At 47.7% G+C, this 24,866-nt stretch overlaps 1 protein-coding gene across 4 annotated transcripts in view; it reads right to left on the bottom strand.

The window, feature by feature from the left end:
- Window positions 1–24,866, bottom strand: part of SEMA5B (semaphorin 5B) — a 121,169-nt gene that overhangs the window by 32,364 nt on the left and 63,939 nt on the right. For 3 of the 4 annotated variants that reach the window (XM_073231539.1, XM_073231537.1, XM_073231538.1), the window contains exons 2-3: window positions 13,951–14,153; window positions 2,589–2,688 (exon numbers count right to left, since the gene is read on the bottom strand). In XM_073231539.1, the coding sequence (XP_073087640.1) occupies window positions 2,589–2,688; window positions 13,951–14,153 (303 nt within the window). Of the gene's footprint in view, window positions 1–2,588; window positions 2,692–13,950; window positions 14,154–24,866 lie in introns of those variants that run through there. The other variant, XM_073231540.1, reaches the window with a different exon arrangement.

Here is a 24,866-nt window from a genome sequence, read left to right as displayed (position 1 = left end):
GGGTGGCCTCGGCTCCAGGCCTCTGCTGTCCCTCCCCAGACCCTTTCCCTGCAGAGCTTCTGCAACCCCCTCCTCCTGGCCCAGGGACGGATGGGCCCCGGCTTGTGGCTCTGCCCCGGCTGTCTGCTCAGGTAGTGCAGGCATCTGCTCACAGCTTTAAAAAATTAGGGGAAACATTGCATCACTTTATTCATTTTTATCCCATCAAAAATCATTCATCACAACATTGCAGTCTGCTCTTCTGGGAGATGAGAACAGAGAGAAATCTCTGTAGCCTGACCCGCCCTAAGTCCCTTATGGAGTAAGGCAGGGTATAAATGAATAAAAAATTTCCCTAGTTTGAATTCCAGAGGCCCAGGGGGTCAGAAAAAAGGAGAAGAATGTCTGGCAGAAGAGGAGGAAGGAAAGTGATCTAAAGAAAAGGGGAGAAGCTGAGGATCCACTTCATTTGCTGTAAGGAGTGCAAGGGACCAAGTCCAAGACCGGTTTTGCCTCTGCTTTCTGAGGGCATAGCTGGGCTTAAGGACCCAGGAAAAAGTATGCCTCCACCCATGTGCAGGAAGCCCCAGAGTGGGTCAGGAAGAGCAACCTGCCCACAGGCAGGAGATTTAATGCTTCTGAGCTTTGGTTTCCTGGTCCATTCGCTGGGGATAATCACAGAACCCATCTCCTGGGCTTTTTGCAAAGACTGGATGGTTTATTGCATGACTGATTTATTATATGTTTTAGATGCTTTACTACATATATGCCACATAAAAAGGCCCTTGACACATGGCAGGTGCAGAATGAATGACAGTTTTCAAAATGCTTCCAAGGTTCAGAGCAGGAGCATCAGTGCCACCTTTCAGATTTTAAAAAGCACATATGCAAAACTGGTGGACTCTGAATAAAGTGGATGGATGGTATCAGTGTCAGCTTCCTGATTGTAACGCACTATCATTATGCAAGATGTCACCAATGGGGGAAACTGGGTGAAGGGCATATGGATTGCATTGCTCTGTATTATTTGTTACAACTATAGGTAAGTCTACAATTATCTTAAAATAAAAAGTAAGACAATTATTCTCTTTGCTGGAAAAATGAAGACCATACTCTTGTATACTTGCATGTGTATAAGTAACCTCTGGGAGGACACACAAACTCACCACAGGGTGTGCCTCCAAGGAGGGGTCCTGCTCCGTGTAGTGTGTGTGTGTGTTTGCAGGGATTGCATGTGGGGATTAGGGTGGGGGTGGAGATGGTCCTGCTTTTCTCTATATATTCTTTTGTACCTTTGAATGTTTTACTATAACACATATCACTGAGGCAAAATAATCAGTTAATCTAAAAATAAAATAATAAAAATAAAATGCTTTCACCCCGGCTTCACGACAGCCCTGTGAGGTTGGCAGCACAGAGGCTGTAACCCAGACTTTACACAAAAGAAACTGAGCCTCACAGGTCAGAATCACCCAGGACAAGAATGCGGCTCATCTGGTCCAGAGTTCCGTCCTTGACTTGCTTCCTTTTCACGTGGCAAATGAGCAGGTTGGGGACACTCAGGAAAGCTGAGAGGTCAAGGCTGGTCAGCTACACAGCATAGCCTGGAGGTGCTCAACGCAGTGGTCACCCTCCCCACACCTAGACCCACTGAAGCTTTACTTGTGGGGTGGAGAGCTTTTGAAAAACACCAGTGCAGTCAGAGGTGGTAACATGAAGTGGCAGGAGAATCTCGAGCCCTAAGGTTAGGAGATCTGGGTTCTAGTCCCCCACATCCTGCTGTCATCTTGCTAGGTGATCTTGAAAAAGTCCCCTTCCCCTTTCTGTCCCCTGCCTCTTCATGTTTAAGTCGAGCACAGATGGATTAGACCAGTTCTCAAACCTGAAAGTGTGTCAGACTCAACCTGGAGGGCTTTCTAAAACAGACTGATGGACCCCATCCCCAGAGCCTCTGACTCAGCAGGTCTGGGGTGGAGCTCAGGAATTTGCCCTTCTAACAGGTTTCTGGGTGCTGCTGGTCCAGGGATCGCTCTTTGAGACCCACTGGAGTAAACCATCTCTAAGTTCCCTTCCCTCTCAGAGCTGATGGTCTAGGATTTTATGAGAATTACTTCCTATTCCACCTCATAGAGTCTCTACAAGTCCTTCCTAAAGCATATAAATACTGGACCAGGACAGGGTTAAACGAGATCAGGTGGGGTGGGAGGTGAGCTCTTTCCATAGGAGAGTCACACAGCCTGCGTCCACGTCCAGGTGCAGGCGGCCGGCCGGCCAGCAGGGGGCTCCTGGGCATCTTCTCCGCACAGGCTCCTGGGGAGGGCACCAGCTAGACAGTTGTTGGCAGCATGGCAGGGACAGAAGGTAGGAGGTGGCCAGCAGGTGTTCCTGCTCTCAGTATCGACCAGCCATGAGGAATGTGGCTTGCTGAGAACCAGAGGTCTAGAGGTAACCCCCACCAATTCTTCCTTCTATGGGAGACAGACATTCAGACAGGGCCTGGCAGAGAGGAACAGGGGCCGGGGAGGAAGGGCATTATCCCAAATAATAGTCCCTCCACCCGATTCTAAGCATGCCAGACTCCTGGCCCCAGCCCTCCTGCACCTCATTACCTGGCTCCCACGATGAGCTGGTTCCTGGAGGGATCTAGAGCGAGCTGGGAGAAATCTCGGGCTCCAGGGTAGGTGAAGTTAGAGACCCAAGGCTTCAGATCTGGTGGAGGGAGAGGCAAGTATTTGGTTACTATTGCAGCAGGGTCTCCCCACTGCACCAGCATGAGAGCCAAGAATGGATGGGCTTGCGTCAGGACAAAGTCAGGGAGCAGAGAGGCAGGGAGCACCCCGGAGACCTGGCTATGACCTGCCCTCCTCTGAGAGCAGACAGCTGGGGGGCAGAGTAGGGGTGTGACTGTTCCTGCCACGTTCCCTGGCTCAGAGAAGGGTTCCACCTGTCCCTGGGCTGCCCAAAGGGAAGCCTGTCACGGTCCTTTACTGTCCTAGGCCCACCACACCAGCCATATCAAGCACACAGCAAATCCTCCAAACTGTCTCTGAAATCTACCCATCTTGCCCTCTGCACCCCACCCCCATCCAAGCTGCCACCATCTCTTGCCTGGATTGTGCCAAATGCCCTAACTGACCTGGCTTCAACTCCTGCCCTTGAAGTCCATTTCCCACAAGGCAATCAGAGCAACCTTTCTCAAATGTAAATCTGGTTACGTCTCTCTTCAGCTTAGAATCCTTTAATAGCTCAGTTGCCTGCAAGAAAAGTCTCAACTCTTGTGAAGCCCTCTGGGTTCTGGCCCCACTGTCCTCCCAGGTGGACAGCCTAGCATATTGATTTTTTAGTGAAAGAATGATGATTCATCTTTTACACTCCCCTCCAGCTCTCCACCCCAGTCACACTGAATCAAATGCTGTGCACTTCTCCAGCTACATGAACCTGCAAACATTTGCGCTTCTGTTGTCCCTCAATTCACCTCATCATTTCCTCAGTTCCTATTCACCTCATCCCTACCCCACCTCCTCCGAGAAGCCTTCCTGAACTCACCCAAGCCAGAGTGAGGGACTCCCATAGACGCCTAATTCACTGCCAGCAAGGCCCCCACTCGCTGGGTGTCTAGCCCAGCAGTTTATCCTGGAGGGCAGGGAAGGCCTTACTTTTGGATCTCTAGGATCTGCCCAGCCCCTGGAAGTGTCTGAATGAACGAATGAATGAATGAACCTCCACTCTCTTCTGTACGAGAAGAATCAAGTTTCAGATGAGGCTTCATAGAGGCAGGAGAAATGGAGGGTGGGTGGTCAGTATCCATTCCTGACTCCAAGCAAGGACTTTCCCAGCCAAGGCCAAACCCTTTCCTGGGAACTGGGTGGGCAGAGAGGAGAGCCTGCAGCCCTCCGGATGGACAGGGCAGTGGTCTGGCGAGGGTGAGCCTGGGGAGCAGTGCCCCGATGGCTTTCCCTCTTTCTTTCCCCCGGGACACCCACTCCTCCCACCAGGGTCCAGAGCCCCTTAAGCTGACCCCAGCCCCTGATCACAGATGGGAGGAAGTGACCAGTAAGGAGAGTGTGGAGCAGGGAACTTCCATGCCAGTGGGGTAAACACGAGGGAGAATATGAGGCCCTGTGCTTCCCCCACAGTGCATTAGTGACCAGCTCACAGAAGGCCCTGAGGGGTGTGTGAGTGTGTGGGTGCGCATGCGTGCGTGTGCATGTGTGTAATCCAAGGGAAAGAAATGATTACTCATTATCCTCCCCTACAGAGTAAGAGCAGCCCTTCATTTCTGCACGACAGGCAAACACTTATTCGCTCCCTGGAGAACTGGAGGTTTTGTGAGTTGGATGTTTTTCAGAAATCTATGATATGCATGATTTTTAAAAAATAAGAAAAAATTCTGCAGCAAAACAAAGCAAACCCCTTGGATCTGCGTCCGCCCTCAGCAGGTAACTACTGGTTGGCAATAAGTGTCACAAAGTTGCAATGGCATTTGGGCAGTATCAGTACAAGGAGTGGATCTGGAGTCAGGTAGGCAGGGTTTTTAGCTGACCTCAGGACCATTCTCAGAAATCCTGGTAGGATATTATACTACCTTCAAGGCTAAGCCAAGGGTCCTCTTCTTTCAGGAAGCCTCCCTGGATTATAACCTCACCACTCTGATCTTTGTTCCACATTCTCTCTGCCCTTTCTGTTCCATTTACATTGTATGTTTTTGTCACTCTGAAAATGCTCATCTTATTTCCCTGTGTGGGGGGACCGGAGGGGCTTGCCTGTCCCCACCCAACTGGGTGCTCTCCAACATCAGAAAATGGGTCACACTTTAATTCCCTTCATCTTTTCTGACAGGGGTATTCCAGATGTGAGTAGTCCAGATGTGAGAGAAACTCCACTCAGGGACTTCTCAGCTCAGTCCTCATTCAGGCCCTTCCCTGGGGAGGAGGGGAGAAGAGAAGGAAACAGGGCAGGAGCTGGGATGACAATGGGAGGCGGAGCTGGGGGCAGTGGAAGGTGGTGGCCCCTTCCCATTTCTGTCCCTTTCCCCTAGCCCCAGAGGGACTGACAAGGAAGAGGGGGAGGGCGGAAGGCAGGAGAGCTGCAGCCCAGAGATCCTGGGGGATACGTCTTGGGAAGGAAGCCAGCCTCCTCTTATTAAACAGGCAAAGAGGACCAGAGGGAAGGCTGTCTTTAAAACACCAAGCACGTTCTGAGCTCCGTGTGCTGCGAAGGCTTTGGACGGTGACTTTAACAGAAAAATGACATTCTCCATGATGCGCCTGTGATTTTAATTATAGTCGATTCAATTACCCACTTTGTGGATTAACCACTGCCAGTGTTAACTCCCTGGCTTCCCCCCGCCGCCTAGAAAGGCCACGCTGTAGCCAAAGGAATAATGTGCAGGCCGATGGAAAACACAGGAGGGCCTCCCTTCAAAGAAACCCACAGGAGAAAATTTAACCTTACAAAACAGAAAAACTGTCTGTCAGATTCTGCATCTGGCAGTTCCTCCAGGATATTTAGGGGTTATTCACAGATCAGTCAGGCATCGGGGGGATGGAAACTCAACTGCTACAAGGCCAGAAGCCTACTGACCAGTCAGATCAATGAGATATCTCAGGGACCTGGACGCCAGGGGTTGGTGCTGGCTGGATTATGGCAACTCCTCTGGAACATAGCACCCAGAACAGTCAACCAGCTGACGTGACCTGTGCTTAACGTGCTGACGACCGTGGGGAGACGCGGGCTGGGCCTGGGCCGGGACCCACTGCGCTGGGGCACCAAAGGGGATGACATTTATGGAGCCACAAGAGATACTTGAATAGCCAGAGGAAACTCTTGTTCACCTCTGAGGCCCCATGGCATTGCGTCAGTGTCAAGTGGGGCCCAATACAAATTTGGTGAATAGATAGGAAAACACGAAGCTGTCAGGATGGGGGAGGGGCGGGCTGCGGTGGGGGCAGGGAGGCAGGAGGGCTGCTGGGGAGGAGCACAGACGCTTCCACTCCCTAGGGCTGTCGGGCCCACAGACCACCTCCGCTAGCCCGGGCAGAGGGGGTCCCTTAGTTACTCTGTCAACAACCTGTGTCAGTCTGAGCCTCATTCTTTCATTAGGAAAGAGGACCGGTGGGAAGTCAGCTTCGTTCAATTAATTTATACCTTCAGGTGATCAACACTGGTGTCAAGGACGCCAGGCACTCAAGCAACACATCATTTCTCTCCCTGCCACCCCCAGCCCCACCCAGTTTGCTCCAGCACAGGCCAGCCTGGCTGGAGGACACGGATTCCCTCTCCCTCCATTGTCCCTGCCCCCGGACTCAGCCAGGCCAGTAGTGACCCCCACCCCACCCCCCCCAATCCCCTGAGAAGTGGTTCATTAGGAGCCGCCCCAGGGGCCGCCAGCACGAGGAGGCCGGCCCTTGGACTCCCGCTCTTCCCGTCCCAACTGGGACCCTCCCTTCCCAGACAGCCACCAGCACTCTGGGGGCCGTCAGAAGCCTGAGGGTGTGTGTGTTTTGTAGGTTTAGGGACATTGCTAATTTACTTTAATCCACTTAAGCCTTCAAAGCCTTGGATCCCAGCTCGAGCAAGACAGCACAGAGAGGAACCTCTCATCCCAGAGACGGGGGCCGGACCACATCTGGGAATCCCGCACTTCTACAATGCACCCAGACTTCCCAACTTGCTGCCCCCAACCCCTATCCACGGGCCCCCACCCCCCACCCCAAATCCCCTGCCAGCCTTGCGCTCATGGATTTGTTTTGCCACCCGCCCCTCTCCGTGGCTGTACAGCAATCCCGGTGAACAGGCTGTGCATCCTCCTGCCCAGGGCACCTGACGGTGGAGCAGCCGATCGCTTAGCCGCGGGGAGTGGAGAGCCCTGGATGGGAGTCGGGAGGCAATGTCCAATCTCTCCAAGTTGCTACACCTCAGCCCTCCCATTTATAAAAGGCGGCACTCCTTGTCCTGTCTCCCCACCAGGTTATCGTGAAGAGGAAACAGGACAGATGGTTCTCAGACTTAAGAACCTGGGGAACCCTGAGGCTTCCTTGCAGATCCCGGTGTGAGCTGCCATGCAGGTGGTGGATCCTGAAGTGTGGATGTCACCTCACCACCAGGGAGCCCCAAACTGGCTAACAGGTCATGGGAGAACATGTGGGATGCTCTGGTATTGGTGATTTTTTAAAACTTTTTATTAAGGTATTATTGATATACACTCTTATGAAGGTTTCACATGAAAAATCAATGTGGTTACTACATTCACCCATATTATCAAGTACCCCCCCCATACCCCAGTGCAGTCACTGTCCATCAGTGTAGTAAGATGCCACAGATTCACTGTTTGCCTTCTCTATGCTACACTGTTTTCCCGTGACGTCCCACACCCTGTGTACTAAACATAATACCCCTCAGTCCCCATCTCCCTCTCTCCAGAACTGCCTTCCCATACACACCCCCTTTGGTAACCACTAGTCCCTTGGAGTCTGTGAGTCTACTGATATTTCGTTCCTTCAGTTTTGCTTCGTTCTTATAGTCCACAAATGAGTGAAATTATTTGGCATTTGTCTTTCTCTGCCTGGCTTATTTCACTGAGCGTACTATCCTCCAGCTCCACCCATGTTGTTGCAAATGGTAGGATTTGTTTCTTTCTTATGGCTGAATAGTATTCCATTGTGTATATGTACCACCTCTTCTTTAACCATTCATCTACTGATGGACACTTAGGTTGCTTCTATATCTTGGCTATTGTAAATAGTGCTGCAATAACATAGGGATGCATATGTCTTTTTGAGTCTGAGAAGTTGTATTCTTTGGATAAATTCCAAGGAGTGGGATTCCCGGGTCAAATGGTATTTCTATTTTTAGTTTTTTGAGGAACCTCCATATTGCTTTCCACAATGGGTGAACTAGCTTACATTCCCACCAGCAGTGTAGGAGGGTTCCCCTTTCTCTGCATCCTCACCAGCATTTGTTGTTCTTAGTCTTTTCAATGCTGGCCATCCTTACTGGTGTGAGGTGATATCGCACTGTGGTTTTAATATGCATTTTCCTGATGATTAGTGATGTGGAGCATCTTTTCATGTGTCTTTTGGCCATCTGAATTTCTTCTCTGGATAATTGTCTCTTCATATCCTCCACCCATTTTTTAATCAGGTTATTTGCTCTTTCGGTGTTGAGGTGTGTGAGTTCTTTATATATTTTGGATATTAACCCCTGTCGGATCTGTCATTTATGAATATATTCTCCCATACTGTAGGATACCTTTTTTGTTCTGCTGATGGTGTCCTTTGCTGTACAGGAACTTTTTAGTTTGATGTAGTCCCATGTGTTCATTTTTGCTTTTGTTTCCCTTGCTCCAGGAGGTGCGTTCAGGAAAAAGTTGCTCATGCTTACATTCAGGAGATTTTTGCCCATGTTGTTTTCTAAGAGTTTTGTGGTTTCAGGTCTTTGGTCCATTTCAAGTTTACTTTTGTGTATGGGGTTAAACAATAATCCAGTTTCATTCTCTTGCATGGAGCTGTCCAGTTTTGCCAACACCAGTTGTTGAAGAGGCTATCATTTCTCCACTGTATGTCCATGGCTCCTTTACTGTATATTAATTGACCATATATGGCTGGATTTATGTCAGGGCTCTCTAATCTGTTCCATTGGTCTATGGGTCTGTTCTTGTGCCAGTACCAAATTGTCTTGTTTACTGTGGCTTTGTAGTAGAGCTTGAAGTTGGGGAGCATAATCTCCCCAGCTTTACTCTTCCTTCTCAGGATTTCTTTGGATATTCAGGGTCTTTTGTGGTTCCATATGAATTTTAGAACGATTTGCTCTAGTTCATCATAGAATGCTGTTGGTATTTTGATAGGAATTGCACTGAATCTGTAGACTGCTTTAGGCAGGTATTTTATTCTTTTTGATGCAATTGTGAATGGAATTGTTTTCCTGATTTCTCTTCCTGCTAGTTCACCATTAGTGTATAGGAATGCAACAGATCTCTGTGTATTAATTTTGTATCCTGCAGCTTTGCTGAATTCAGATATTAGATCTAGTAGTTTTGGAGTGGATCCTTTATGGTTTTTTTATGTACAATATCATGTCATCTGTAAAGAGGGACAGTTTAACTTCTTCCTTGCCAATCTGGATACCTTTTATTTCTTTGTGTTGTCTGATTGCTGTGGCTAGGACCTCCAGTACTATGTTGAATAGAAGTGGGGAGAGTGGGCACCCTTGTCTTGTTCCTGATCTTAAAGGAAAATCTTTCAGCTTCTCACTGTTAAGTATGATGTTGGCTGTGGGTTTGTCATATATGGCCTTTATTATGTTGAGGTACTTGCCCTCTATACCCATTTTGTTCAGAGTTTTTATCATGAATGAATGTTGAATTTTGTCAAATGCCTTTCAGCATCTATGGAGACGATCATGTGGTTTTTGTCCTTTTTGTTGACGTAGTGGATGATGTTGATGGATTTTCGAATGTTGTGCCATCCTTGCATCCCTGGAATAAATCCTACTTGATCATAATGGAGGATCTTTTTGATGTATTTTTGAATTCGGTTTGCTAATATTTTGTTGAGTATTTTTGCATCTATGTTCATCAGGGATATTGGTCTCTAATTTTCTTGTTTTGTGGTGTCTTTGCCTGGTTTTGGTATTAGAGTGATGCTGGCCTCATAGCATCAGTTTGGAAGTATTCCTTCCTCTTCTGCTTTTTGGAAAACTTTAAGGAGGATGGGTATTAGGTCTTCACTAAATGTTTGATAAAATTCAGCAGTGAAGCCATCTGGTCCAGGATTTTGTTCTTAGGTTGTTTTTTGATTACCAATTCAACTTCGTTGGTGGTAATTGGTCTGTTCAGATTTTCTGTTTTTTTCTGGATCAGACTTGGAAGGTTGTATTTTTCTAGAAAGTTATCCATTTCTTCTAGGTTATCCAGTTTGTTGGCATATAATTTTTCATAGCATTCTCTAATAATTCTTTGTATTTCTGTGGTGTCCATAGTGATTTTTCCTTTCTCGTTTCTGATTCTGTTTATGTTTGTAGATTGTCTTTTTTTCTTGGTAAGTCTGGCTAGGGATTTATCTATTTTGTTTATTTTCTCAAATAGCCAGCTCTTGCTTTCATTGATTCTTTCTATTGTTTTATTCTTCTTGATTTTATTTATTTATGCTCTAATCTTTATTACATCCCTCCTTCTACTGACTTTGGGTTTCATTTGTTCTTCTTTTTCTAGTTTCATTAATTGTGAGTTTAGACTGCTCATATGGGATTTTTCTTCTTTCCTGAGGTAGGCCTGTATTGCAATATACTTTCCTCTTAGCACAGCCTTGGCTGCGTCCCACAGGTTTTGTGGCATTGGATTATTGTTGCCATTTGTCTCCATATATTGGTTGATCTGTTTTTATTTGGTCATTGATCCATTGGTTATTTAGGAGCATGTTGTGAAGCCTCCATGCTCCATGTGTTTGTGGGATTTTTCATTTTCTTTGTGTAATTTATTTCTAGTTTCATACCTTTGTGGTCTGAGAAACTGGTTGGTACAATTTCAATCTTTTTGAATTTACTGAGGCTCTTTTTGTGGCCTAGTATATGATCTATTCTTGAAAATGGTCCATGTGCTTTTGAGAAGAATGTGTATTCTGCTGCTTTTGGGTGTAGAGTTCTGAAGATGTCTGTTAGGTTCATCTGTTCTAAAGTTATATTCTGTGCCTCTGTCTCCTTACTTATTTTCTGTCTGGTTGATCTGTCCTTTGGAGTGAGTGGAGTGTTGAAGTCCCCTAGAATGAATGCACTGCATTCTGTTTCCCCTTTTAATTCAGTTAGTATTTGTTTCACATATGTAGGTGCTCCTGTGTTGGGTGCATAAATATTTATAATGGTTATATCTTGTTGTTGGATTGACCCCTTAATCATTATGTAATGTCCTTCTTTGTCTCTTGTGACTTTCTTTGTTTTAAAGTCTATTTTATCTGATACAAGTACTGCAACTCCTGCTTTTTTCTCCCTATTAGTTGCATGAAGTATGTTTTTCCATCCCTTCACTTTTAGTCTGTGTATGTCTTTCATTTTAAAGTGAGTCTCTTGTAGGCAGCATATAGATGGGTCTGGTTTTTCTATCTATTCAGTGACTCTGTGTCTTTTGATTGGTGCATTCAGTCCATTTACATTTAGGGTGATTATCGATAGGTAAGCACTTATTGCCATTGCAGGCTTTAGATTCATGGTTACCAAAGGTTCAAGGTTAACTTCCTTACTATCTAAAAGTCTAACTTAACTCACTTAATATGCAATTACAAACACAATCTAAAGGTTCTTTTTTTCTCTTCCTTTTTCTTCCTCCTCCATTCTTTATATATTTGGTATCATATTCTGTACTCTTTGTCTATCTCTTGATTGACTTTGGGGAGAGTTGATTTAGTTTTGGATTTGCTTAGTAATTAACTGTTCTACTTTCTTTACTGTCGTTTTATTACCTCTGGTGACAGCTATTAAACCTTCGGAACACTTCCATCAATAGCAGTCCCTCCAAAATACACTGTAGAGATGGTTTGTGGGAAGTAAGTTCTCTCAGCTTTTGCTTATTTAGAAATTGTTTAATCCCTCCTTCAAATTTAAATTATAATCTTGCCGTATAAAGTATTCTTGGTTTGAGGCCCTTCTGCTTCATTGCATTAAATACATCATGCCACTCCCTTCTGGCCTGTAAGGTTTCTGCTGAGAAGTCTGATGATAGCCTGATGGGCTTTCCTTTGTATGTAATCTTATTTCTCTCTCTGGTTGCTTTTAATAGTCTGTCCTTATCCTTGCCATTTTAATTACTATATGTCTTGGTGTTGTCTTCCTTGGGTCCCTTGTTTTGGGAGATCTGTGCACCTCGATGGCCTGAGAGACTATCTCCTTCCCCAGAGTGGGGAAGTGTTCAGCAACTACCTCCTCAAAGACATTTTCTATCCCTTTCTCTCTCTCCTCTTCTTCTGGTACCTCTATAATGCAAATATTGTTCTATTTGGATTGGTCACATAGTTCTCTCAATATTCTTTCATTCTTAGAGATCCTTTTTTCTCTCTGTGCCTCAGTTTCTTTATATTCCTCTTCTCTAGTTTCTATTTCATTTATCATGTCCTCCACCATATTTACTCTGCTTTTAATACCATCCATTGTGCTCTTCAATGATTGGATCTCTGACCGGAATTCATTCCTGAGTTCTTGAACATTTTTCTGTATCTCTATGAGCATATTAATGATTTTTATTTTGAAATCCCTTTCAGGAAGATTCATGAGGTCGATTTCATTTGAATGTTTGTCAGGTGTTGTATTCGTAATTTTACTCTGTACCAGGTTCCTTTGGCATTTCATATTTGTATATGGCGCCCTCTAGTGCCCAGAAGCTCTACTCTCTGAGGCTGCTCAGCCCCTGAGGCAATGTCGGGGGTTGCAGGGGAGCAGTATTGGTGCCTGGGGGGAGGAAAGAGCTGTTTCCTCCTTCCTGGCTGCTATGCCTGCCTCCACTGCCAGAACTAGTGGGCCAAGCACACAGGTATAAGCCTCTATGCTTTGCATTTGTAGTTGCTGTAGATGGGGCTTCCCTCTGGCTGGCCTAACACCAAGGTAGAGTTTGCTGGTTTGCGAGCCAGGTGGGGCTGGCCTGGAGAAAGGCGCAGTGGGCTGCATATAATGGAGGAGGTGTCCTTCCAGCTGTGTAGCCAGCCAGGGAGCTGGAGCACCTGAAAATCGAGAAAGTTCCCCACCTATTGGACAGAGTGCACCTGGACAATTTTGTCTACCTATCCTTTCTCCTGAGCAGTAACCTCTATGCAATCCTTGCCCTTTTAGCAGCCCTCTTACTGTTAGGAAGTCTCTCAGACTGTCCGCCTTTCTTTTGTCCCAGATCAGCCAGATAAGCATCCCTGCTTTCCACAGGTGGCTGGAATCTCAGTCTCTCCAGGTATTCTGCCTCTCTTAGCTTTCCAACCCCCTAATCACGAGAGTACCATGAAAGTACCATCAAATGTAGGTTTGTGCTCCCAGAGCAAATCTCTTAAGTTAGGTATTCAGCAGTCCCAGGCCTCCACTCCCTCCCTGCTCTGTTTCTCTTCTTCCCACTGGTGAGCTGGGGTGGGGGAAAGGCTTGGGTCCAGCAAGGCCACAGCTTTGGTATGTTACCCTATTCCGTGAGGTTTATTCTTTTCTCCAGGTGTATGCAGTTTGGCACAGCCCTCTTGCCTGTTGCTCTTTCAGGATTAGTTGTATTAATTATATTTTCATATTATATGCGGTTTTAGGAGGAAGCCTCTGTTTCACCTCTCATGTGCCATCTTTAATCCTCCTTGTGTTTTGTTTTGGTTTCAGATTATCATTAAATGTATATACTAATTTTAGAAACTCTTACTGAGAATTTATGGATGCTTCAGAGTAAGTCTGGTGATTCACAAATCCCAGTTTGGGAAACTGTCTAATAGGACACTCTCATTCCCTCCCTTGTTGGACAAGGAGCTATTAGTCATCAAGGCCCCTTTCCTGGGGACTCCCAAGGGCCCCAAACCAGGCATCTCTGTAGCGGTCCTAGAGCAAGAGGAAGCTTTCCGGAGGTCTCCAGGCACTTCCTACTGAGTGAGGCATCTTTATTCTTCCCCTGAGGGAAGCCAAAAATGAGCTCATGCTTCCAAAAGAGCTAGAGCTGAGACTAACCAATGCTTAGCCACCCCACCCAGGGCATCCACACCCTTGTTCCCTGGCAAAAGAATCCCAGAGGAAGACCCCTCTGCCCCCAGGTAGACATGGATGAAGAGCCTGCATGAATTGTCTGGAGACTGAAATCACACCCCTCAGCCCATGGCTGCCCATCCTTCTCACATCTGTCCCCAGAAGATTGTCTGGAGCCTACCTGAAATGAATATGCTGGAATTTCCAGCAGCTGGAGGACCTAGCTGGAGTCCTGCCTAAGCCAGGACACTGTCATTGCAAAAAAAGGACTGAGCAGGAGGTGGCTCTCACCTGCAAAGGCCACGGTGGGGTGCTCCCTCAGGGTGCACAGCTGCTGCTCACTGCTGGGTTCACTGGCGACATCTTGGGAGCTGGAGAGGTGGAACACCAGCAGTGTGAGGCTGGGCAGCAACAGGGTGGCAGCCGGGGGTCCCAGGAACACCATGGTAGGCCCCTCTGTAGTCCTGGCTCTCAGAGGCAGGCTGGGGGAAGACCTGCAATGCAAATAACCTCACCACAAGCTCCCTCAGTAATGCCCACATCTCCCAACTTCCTCCAATGTGGTCATCAGCCCCATAGGTTTTGTTTGTTTGCTTGTTTGTCTTTAGAAATAAATTTATATTTTGTTTATATTATTTAGAGTTTGGTAATGTAAAGTTATAGATCATATCTTGAAAACTAATTTCCCTTGTAATGGTATTCTGGACAAACTGATAAATTATAGAGCCTTTTCTATTATGCTCCCAAATAGCTTAAAATTAATATCCTAGAGATTTTAGTAAATGGAGCTAGGGCAAGTGGGTGGCCTTTTGTAAAAAGATAAGTTGGATCCATACTCATACCTTATACTAGGAAAATTTCCAACTGGATAAGATATTTAAATGTTACAAATAAAACCATAAAAATACTAGAAGAAAATGTGGGTAGAATGCTTTATAACCTAGGAGTGGAGAACCATGACTCAAAATCCAGAAGCTATTAAATAAAAGATTGACAAATTTAACTACATAAAACTAATAAACTTCTACATGTCGTCTCTCCCCAACAAAACAAATACCAAGCAAAATCAAAAGACGAATGACAAACTAAAAAAATCTTTGCAATTCATATCATAGACAAGGGACTAATAGCATTCCTAGTATATAAAGAATTCCTGGGAATCAAGAGGAAAAAGAACCATAATCCAGTAGAAAAAGGGGCAAAGAAAGTAAGTATAAACAGGATTTCAAAATACGAAAGACTGTTTTCACTCAAAATAAGAGTAATACAAATTAAAGCTTAGACTAAGATACCACTGCTCACCTACCAGATTAGCAAAATCCAAGTGAGATGACACACTCTTGGTGAGTCTGTGGGAACAAGGGCACTCTCATCTACTGCAGGGGGTTGTGCAAAATGGGATAACCCCATGGAGAGGACTCTGGCAAGATCTGGCAAAACAACAGAGGCATTTACCCTTTGACCTAATTTCTGGGAGTCAAACCAGAGCTACTCAAAGTGTGGCCCACTGACTGGTGTTGTTCCACAAACTGAAATGACTTTGTGGTAAGATAAATGCAGGCATTTGAGAGTAAGTGTTTAAAGCCTTTACAGTAATTTAGCATCGTACTTTTTATGTCTATTGTATTTAATAACAAAATGTTTAGGCTTGTATTTTATATTTGTTAAAAACTCCCTTCTCTAGTCATTCACTTTCATTGATTTTATATAAGTATCCATCTGTGACAGACTGTAAATTAAAAAGGAAACCTTCACCAGATAGTTGAGAAACAAAAAAAAGACTACAGAGGTGCCATCACATGCACAGGTGACTTATACACAAGATCATTCCCTATGGCATTCTTTGAAATAGCAGGAGACAGGAAATAGCCAAATAGCTAGCAGCCCGAGACTGCTTGAATAGCTATGGTATATCTTTGTAATGGAATACTATGCAGCTTTAGAAAAGAATGAGGATTTTCTCTAAAATATGATATGCAGTAATCTCCAGGTATATGAGTGAAAAAAGCAAGGGGGCAGAGAACAGTGTAATAGCATGTGACTTTTGTGTTAAAAAGAGGGTAGAAATAAAGACTATATATTTATATTTGCTGAATAACATTAACATACAGTGGAAAAATGAACCAAAACTGATTTTTTAAAAAAGGTTACCTACAAATAGCAAAATGGTCATCCAGGCTTCTCAATATATACCTTTTTATATTATTTTCATTTTTGTGTATTAAATATGTTTAATATTACCTATTCAATAAAGATTTTTAAAACTAGGTTGTTTCCTTAAAACTTTTACTATGGAGCAGCCCGCCAGCTGCTCTGGAGACCTGCCTTGGACCCTCGGAATCAGCTCCCACGTCTCCTTTGTTGGCCTATCCAATGTGTCATGAAGCCCTGTTGGCCCCATGGCCCTCACAGGTCCCTAACCCATCTCCTTGGTATCATTTTCCTCATCTATGAAATAAAACGTTGAATTAGATCAGGGATCCCTCTGAGGGCTGGGAGTGAATGAGAATCACTTCCACTGGGGGTGGTGTCCTGGGGCCACAGGTGAGTGATCCCACAGGTGATCCTGTGAGCCTCCCCCAGGACTAGAGGCCCATGGGCTTCCTTCCTGCTCCAAGACCCTCCTCTCTCTTCCCTTCAACCTGCTACTCCCTCACTGCAGGACTGGAAACGTACAGTAGGAAAACTTTCTTCCTGTTTCTTCACATGTATGTGAAATGGGATAATACCTATCATTGCACTGATTCAAGGCTTCAAGGATATACCCCAGTGATGACAGTCTGGGCACCCAGCAGAGCCCCCTTCTCCCTTAGCCTGTCCACTATGCATCCCAGGGGCATTAGTCACTAGAACACCACTGGTCCCCTCATCCTCAGGTTCAGTTGTGGAATTCTCTGCCCCTCTGCAGGGAAGCCTGGCCATCCCTCTTAGCAGAGACCTTCTGGAGCAGGACTGGCTCGACACCCACTCCCTGGAGCGATTTTTCACTCTCTGGCTCACATGGAGTGAGTCCTCAGGGCTAAGCTGGGTCCTTCTTGTTGCACGGGGCTTGGCACTGCTGTCCTGTCCCTGGTGCCCACCACCTCCTTTCCTTGACGCTGATTCCTGGCCTAAAGGAAATGAGGAATCAAAGGGCAGTGCCAACTCTCTGGGGCCAGTCAACCTGATTTCAAATCCCAGTTCTTCTTATCAGTTGTGCGGCTCCAGGGAAAGATACTTACCCTCTCCCTGCCTTTGTTTCCTCAAATTGGGAGTACAAATAACAGTATCAACTCCTTCAGCAGTTGTAAGGGGTAAGGGAGTTACTGCCTTGGAAAGGCCTAGAACAGTGCCTGGCTGAGAGTGCACATCAGTTAGTGAGCGCTCCTCTGGTGCCTAGGGGGAGAGGGGCCGCAGCCCTGGGAATTCCTCTTTGCCCTCGGGCACCTGTGCAGGTGCCTTCTGTTTGTCTCTCTCCTCCTCCCTGCTCTGTGCCTGGACTGCTCAGGGGCCTCCTTCCCTCCATTTCCCCAGTGGGAGGCACTGGCAGAAGTTTGGGAGAAGGCAGGAGGCAGCAGAGGGAGCAGCTGTATCCCTCTGCAGGTCAGGTTTCAGCTCCCTGCCCCTCCCTTCATCCCTCACTCCCATCCCAGGGGTCCTGCACAGGGAGGGCCCCATATGGTTCCCAGCCCCCTTCCCACACCTTTGTAAATAGTTCCTGGATTAAACTGCCCTCACAATTCCCAATCTGGGTGTGCCATCTGCTTCCTGGGGGACCCTGGCTGATTCAACACCCAACTGGTGATAGTCAAAGCATACGCAAATAGCATCTTTTCAGACCTTACCTGGGGCTTTCCTCCATCGGCCCCTCTGGGAGCTCTAAGGTGGTGTGTCAACTGCCCTCCCCTCATTATTCCTAACCCTCACCTGCCCCATGTCCCTTCCTAGGCCTCCCTGCCTCCCCAACCCAGAGTCTGACCATCACTCCCAGGGCTTCCAAGCCTGGCCCTCTGTGGCCAGACCCTGAGCTCCTGAATTAAGAGCACACTCTGGGTCCTTCTCCTCAACAAGGCCCCAGGGTTTAAAGTACTGAATTTCTGCGGCCGAAGTTCCACTCACATTATGGCCTTTATGTAACTATGTCCTCCAAGTCCCTCCTGAGTCAATAATTGATAGATTAATATCACTTCATCCACCTGGGCCCCAGCACAGCGCACATTTGCTGTTTGGTCAGAGAAGGGAACACAGCACATGAACGGGGTGAGGAGGGGCTGAGGGCAGGAGCTGGCTTCCAGATCTCCTCTCCACAGGTGAGGCAGGAGACGGCGGGGAGAGAGCCAGAGCAGCAGATGAACGTGCACACCACAAACAGTCCAGAGAGTCATCCAGACTCCGACAAGCAGGCTGGTGCAAATCAGGGAGGGGCAGGAAAAGCCTTTATGCAGACGAGCCTCCCAATGCTTTGCAGCGCAAGGCAGGCCAAGGAGCTGACTTAGGGATCCCCAGCGCCTGTGCACAGGCCTCTTTGCCCGCACCTTCAAGGACTTCCACTGCCCTTGGCAAGGGAGCCTGAAGACCTCAAGAGGCATGCGAAGGAGGGACCGACAGAAGGAGCAGGGCGTTGAGGAATGGGGCTGGAGTGCGGGGTGTGGGTGGTCAAGGCCGAGCTCAATGAACCAGGGCTTGCAGCAGAACAGGGGTGCCCTGCCGAGAAAAGGAGGGGTGGTCAATCCCCACCTCCCTGAGAGTGGTACAGGGTCTGACTTTTTGAGCAGAATCCTAGATATCTGGGTGAGGGGTGGTGACTTTCCAAATCCCAAGAATTCTGTATCTTTGGAAATTATCTCCCATTCACGCACAGGTCAAAGGTGTAGGCCTCAGGCAGCCTCATCCCCACCCATCATACCTGCTTGTACCAAGGATAGTCATGTGGTCAAACAGATGCTCTCCCATGGGGTATACCCCCCACCCAGGGTCAAGTCAGTCTTTGTAGAGGAACCTGGAGCATGTAAGATGGGCCTGTGGGATGGTCATCTTCCCCCTGTCGTGGGGGCTGAGGAGAGGAGCAGAGGTAATCTGAAGACAGAGACCAGTGGCAGGAGACAGAGAGCAGAGACTCTTGGGGATGCTGACAACCTTCCTGTTCCCAGCTCTAGCCTTTTCCTGGTCAGACTACATTCTACTTTCAGGAGCAACCCCCTCTTGGATCCTTCAAATAAAACCTCTCGTTTTTGCATAAGCCAGTCCAGTCCCAGTTGTGTCAGACCAAGTTGCCCAGCCAGTGTCCTTTCTTGGTGTCCATTCTTGCCTTCTTCCTTCCTAAGGTGCCCCTGCATGGGTAGGGGGTGGGAAAGCCCTGCTCAAAGCCTTTCCCAGCCTCCCAGACCAGGGTGGCCAGTGAGGTGCAGGAGGAACTTGCCCATGGGCTTGCGTGGAGGTGCCATAAAAGGCCTTTCCTTCTTCCTCCTGGGCCACAAATGGGACGAACCTTTAGCCACGTGATAGGGCTGTGGTGCAGGAAGATAGGTGGGCCCTGGCATGTTGATGGCGGGTTCATCTCTGGCCTGTCTACCTCTAGACTTCCTTCGTATGTTTGACCATCACACTTTTGTGTCTGTTTCCTTGTCTGTAAACTGGGGAGAAAAACACCTACCTCATGGACTTGTGCAAAGATTAAATGAGTTATTTGGTCTACCAGGCTTAGAACAGCACCTGCCACAAAGTAGGTGTTGTTTAAGGGTTGGCTATTATTATTATTATTATAGAACAATTCACTCCTAATTTGTTTAGGCCCTTGTGTTCAGGTCTCAGTTATCATTAGCCAAGTGCCATTCCTATCCCATACAATTTGATTTCTCATACTTACAACCAAATATACCTACAACAAACAGGAATTTCTATTTCTACATACTTGTCTGATCTATGTTTAAATGCTCCCAGAATTTCTCCACTGGCAGTGCCATCCGATCTTCCTGAGAGCTGTAGAGAATCACAGAAAGTCCTGAGCTTGAGAGGCTGCCTCACTTGGTGCAAACCTGAGTTTCATCACCTGTAAAATAAGGCCAATAGTTCCCTCCCTGCCTTGAAGAGATGCTTGTAACACATTCAGAACTAAGTCTGGCACAGAGTAGGCCCTTGAAATCATTCCTATACTTGTCATATACATAAACCATTTAGCTAGTTACCTAAGTGTCTTCCCAGGTTCATCTTTGCATAGAATACTTCACCAAGTATTAGCTGAATACCTACTGTGCGCCAGTCCCAGTAGAGATAGGGGAAGTGAGGGATGGGGACACTCACAGGATGGAAGTGTGGTCCCTGCCTCAAAGGACCTTATAGTTTAACAGAGGAGAGATGATATTTCTCCAAGGAACAGTGTGTCGCCAGAGACAGTGACCTGGGACCTGGCGTCTGGATGGGTAAGGGGACACAGAAAGCCTGAGCTGCTCCTTGGTTAGGAGCCGCTCGTCACTGGCACCCTGGCAGGGTGTTCTAGGAATGGGGGGAAGAGAGACAGCACCAGCTGACTCCTGCTATTTCGGGAAACCCTCAGTGAAAAGAAAGCATTTTCCCAAATCATTGGCCAGAGCTTCTACCACTTTCTTTCCCACTGCTGTCCCAATTCCCTGTGGTCTCCAGGATAGGGTCACCCTAATGGTGCCTGGAGGGGTGTGAATGCATGTGCAAGCCTGTGACAGGGAACACGCCCCCACCAGGCTCCCCCTGAGGATGCCTCACCTTCTATGGGACTTCTCCACGGCTCATTTCCCAGCATGGACAGTGGGAGGAGGGTTACCTGAAACCGTGGGAGGGGATGGAATCGAGGAGGGGAGAAAGGGAAGGGCAGAGGGCCAAGGTCTGAGCTGCTATAGGCCCTGTTACAGAGGGACCTTCGTGCTTCTCTCCGGGGAAGAGGACCAGGGGAGACCAGGGTGGAGTGGGGGTGTATGTGTGTGAGCTGAATCCCCCGTAGAGCCCAGTGGCCTGCCTATGGGTTCCCCTTGCACAACTGCACCCTCCCCAGGCTTGCCTGAGAGCCAGCTGCCCAGACTTGCACACGGTGGGGAGAAGTGAAGTGCCACACCGCGGCCAGCCAAACCTCTCGTCACCCCATTCAGTGTGAGGATGGACACAGGGGTCCCAGTTCTTCTGCGGTCACAGTCCAAAAAGGAGATGGAAGCATGAGTAGAAGAAGAGCAGGAAACAGATTATGAGGGGTCTGGACAGAGGGGCAAGCCGCCAGGGGAAACGGAAGTGAGAGCAATGCCAGTGGGATGGGGTTATAAGACACCTCCCAGAGAACAGGAACTGAAACAGGGCCTTGCAGGAGCGAAGTGAGTGTTTCACCAGCCATTGGGTGATGAGCAGACCAGATTGATGGAATGGCAAAGGGCATCGGGTAAGATTTGGTCCTGAGCCATCCTCACATAATCCAGCGAGGCTGGAGAAGCAGGCAGAGGGAGAGGTATCTGGGAAGGTAGACTTGGGGCAAATCATGGTGAGAATTTAGCACAAACCTAAAGCTTCAGGAGGTTTTCTGCTGCGAAGGACTTAATGGCTTGGGGCAGTAGAAGGATGTGGTCTGATCTGTGCTTTGGGAAGTTAGGTAGCAGCTGACAGTGGGAGGGATGGGTTAGAGCAGGCCACCTGTCTGCAGGGCGACTCAGAACTGTAACTGGGTGCCTCTTCCTAAAAGAGAATCCAGCCCTACACCTGGAGCATGGGTGGATCGCAGCCCCACTTGCACCTCATGGAGGACATGCCAGCTCAGCTGCAGGAGGTGGTCCCAGAGAGCAGCAGGGAAAGACTGGAGGACAAGTAGGGGCTTGTGGGCCAGTAAGCCACACCAAGGAGGCAGCAGATACCCCTCAAATGACTGATAGGGGGGTCTTCCAGAGCAGCCAGGGTCCCCTTCCCTTTTTGTTGATAAAAAGGGTGTGATCGGAAAGGAAAAGCCAATCTACAACCCTCAAAGATGAGGTCTTGAATAAACATTGCTTCTATGCATACAGAATGTGCCAGGCACTGTGCTAAGCTCTTTCCATGCAAGTCTTAATGGCAATTTGGCAAGAAAGCTGAGAGATGCCCTTGTGATCATCATTTGCAGTTAAGAGGAGGAAACGGAAGTTAGAGAGGCTCAGGCACGTGCCTGAGGTCCCAGTGCCAGTTAATAAGAGATAGAATTTAAACCAGGGACTGGTGCAGAAGCCACACCCTGAGTCACTACCCACCGTCCTCCCTGGACACCCTCCCTTGGGTGCCTTCCACAGCCCTAGCTCCACACACTCTTCAAACAACATTCGGAGTTTGATTTGCTTTCCTGAGTTGGCTTGCTGACCAGGGAGAAGAGTACTTTCTAGCTATACATTATTAAACTGACTTCCTGTTGCAAATCTGTCTCCAGTGAGTTTGGGTTCTGGGAGCCAGTTTTTCCTGAGTGGCTCTGGAGAAAGAAATTCCAGAGGTTGCCCACTGTCAGGAGAGAGCCCAGACCCCCCAGCCCAGTGTGCTGACAGCCACAAGGCCCACAGGCAGCGGCCACGGTGGGAGGGAGAGAAGGAGACGCACCTTTCGGTCTCCGCCTCAGCTCAGCCCTTGAGCCCTGGAGGACCTTCGGGGAAGGGGGCTTGCTGATGCTCCTTCCCGACCCCTCCCTCCCTTGCCTCTATTCAAAATCTCCACTTGGCTGCCTGCCTGGGAAAGGGGGAGAAAAATAGAAGGAAAAGAAAAGAAGAGGAAATAGGGGAAACCAAGAGCAGGAAAGAATGCATTTCGTCTGCGGTTTGGTGGGGAGTGGGAAGGCGTGGGGGGCGCCCCTTGCTCCCCAACCAGGGCGGGAATGCCATCTTCCCACCCACCCATCACTCACCACATGGGGGGGGCAAAGCTTAGCCAAGCTCAGCACAAAGATAAAATTGAGATGCAGATTCCTTCCCATTGCTCTGAATAGAGCAGATTGGATACGGATTTTCCTCTTTTCTTCCCAGTTAGACCATCTGGGCGACTGGGTCCCAGAGGGAAGGTTGGGACCAGGTGGGGGAGGAGGCAGAGGCTAGGAAAGTCTTCCCAGCACTTTTCAGCTCGGGAACCTGGGGTGTGGTGCCTCCTCACCCCACCCCGTTTCCCAGGGCAAGTCATTCTCTCCCCTCTTCTGCTCTCAGGGCTGGCCACCAGGCAGGGTTATCCTCCGTGTGGGGGGTGGCACCTGTCCCACCAGGGTTTGTTAGTCCTTCTGTGGTCCCACCCACATCCCCCAACTGCAGTTAAACCCATGGGGAAGATTAAAGGAAAATGTGGTGACAATGTTGAACAGGAAGAGCCCTTAAAGGTCTTTTGGTTCAACCCAATACTTTACAAATGAGGAAACTGAGGCTCGGGGGAGAATACGGATCTAGCTCAAGATTGGGCATGGAGCTGGTGGGAGACCCATGACTAAATAACAACAAAGACCATGTTAGTCTGTATCAGGCAGTGTTCTATGCTCTGTATGTTATACCATTAATTCCATACAACAGCCCAGTGGAGCAGGTTCTATTATCATCCCTGTTTCATGGATGGGGAAACTGACACACAGACCAGTTAAGTAATTTCTGCAAGGTCAAATTGACAGAGGCCAGATCCCAAACCCAGGCAGGTGGGCCCCAGAGCCTGCACCTTGCACAGTCTCTGTGACACAGGCAGTGTAGTTTAGGAAGAGCGACAGACCTTGGGTGAGTCAAGAAACCACAGGTATTAGTAGCTTGAGGACAGTTTGAGTGGCCAGGTAGCAAAGCAGGTTAAACAGAAACAGATTCTAGGGAAAGCTGCTGCTGATAAAGCAGAAAGCAAACTAAGCTAGCTTCTATTTGGGGAACAAAGGTGACCCACAGTTACCCTAAAGTGCATTACAAGTTCATTAGCATACTAAAAACCACACCCCTTGTCTCCATGACAGTTCCAAGGCTGACCATATCAGAACAAAAAGAGGGATAGCCCCTAATCTTCCCCATTCCAAGCAAACTCCACCTCTCCGGATGCATATGCCATTCCCTGCTTAAACTCCAGCTATAAGACTACCCAGCCTGAACCTTGCCAGGCTGCTCACCTCTCCGGCATGCCCGCACTCTCTCCTTGAGGGTGTACTTTCACCTTAATAAACTCCTGTTTGTTTGCACCTGCTCGACTTGCTTTTGAATTCTTTCTCGACTACAGTCCAGAACAGAACCCTCTCTTGAGCTGAGGTCTCACCTGGCTGTCAGGGACACCTACCCCACCGGACTGCCAACCACATCCATGCCCTTCAGGAAAGTGGCATGGTTTGACATAGTAGCCCTGTGAGGACAGCCAAGCCCTGCTGGTGATCATTTGTGGATGGCGAGGCCTCTGAAGCCTGGTCCAGAATCATTCTGTAGCGCTCCTATGAACAGAGATTGTCAGCACAAGGTAAGAACTGAAAACAAAAATAGAAAGGGAAAGTTTATGTCGCTTGGAAAAATAAGCAATTGGGAACCTCATGAAGGCTACTTTATAGAAAATGACACAGGTGTGGAGGAAGATGGGCCAAATGTATAAATGTATGAGCTAAGAGCTGGGCATTAGCGAGACACCATGGGTCAGAACCAGGGACCCACCCCACTGCAGGGCAGCTTAAATGAAGTAAGATGAATAGTATGTTTGGTCCCTTCCTTGCATAGATAAGTGTTATGTATGGTGGTGGTGGTCACATGAAGGTAGTAAAAAAATAAGTAGGGATTTTTTTTTCTGTTTTCCAAACATTCTATAATATTTTATTTTGTTATTGTTTTTGCAAGGAAAAAGAAAACAAAGGAGACTTGCCTACTCTAATTGCTGGGATTCAATGTGAAGGATGTTGCCAAACACAAATCAAGCTTATCTATTCATTAGAGCAGCCTCCTTTTCCTCCTCCCCATGGGTAAGCTCTCTCCAGGGAAATCTTTTGCTATCAGATATTCAGTTGCTGTATAAAATGAAAGCTGCATTTTAAAACATGCCTATGGCTCAGAAAAAGTGGGCAAATCCAGCTGAAGGGCTGGACTTCCTTGGGGTTTCAATGACAGGTTCACTTGCTCAACATAAACCTTTGTTTCCACTCACTCTCCTGAGCATGGTTCCTCAACACCCAGAGAGCTCTTTCTATAATTCAAAGAGCTCCTAAAGACATGAATGGTGCCAATGGCTGCCCAACAGTGTGAACATATATAATGCCTCTGATCTGTACACTTAACAAC

Source organism: Manis javanica, chromosome 3 (assembly GCF_040802235.1).
Source record: "Manis javanica isolate MJ-LG chromosome 3, MJ_LKY, whole genome shotgun sequence".
Lineage (NCBI taxonomy): Eukaryota > Metazoa > Chordata > Mammalia > Pholidota > Manidae > Manis > Manis javanica.
The sequence above is the reverse complement of the archived record's forward strand: the minus strand, read 5'-3'. Positions and strand labels throughout refer to the sequence as shown.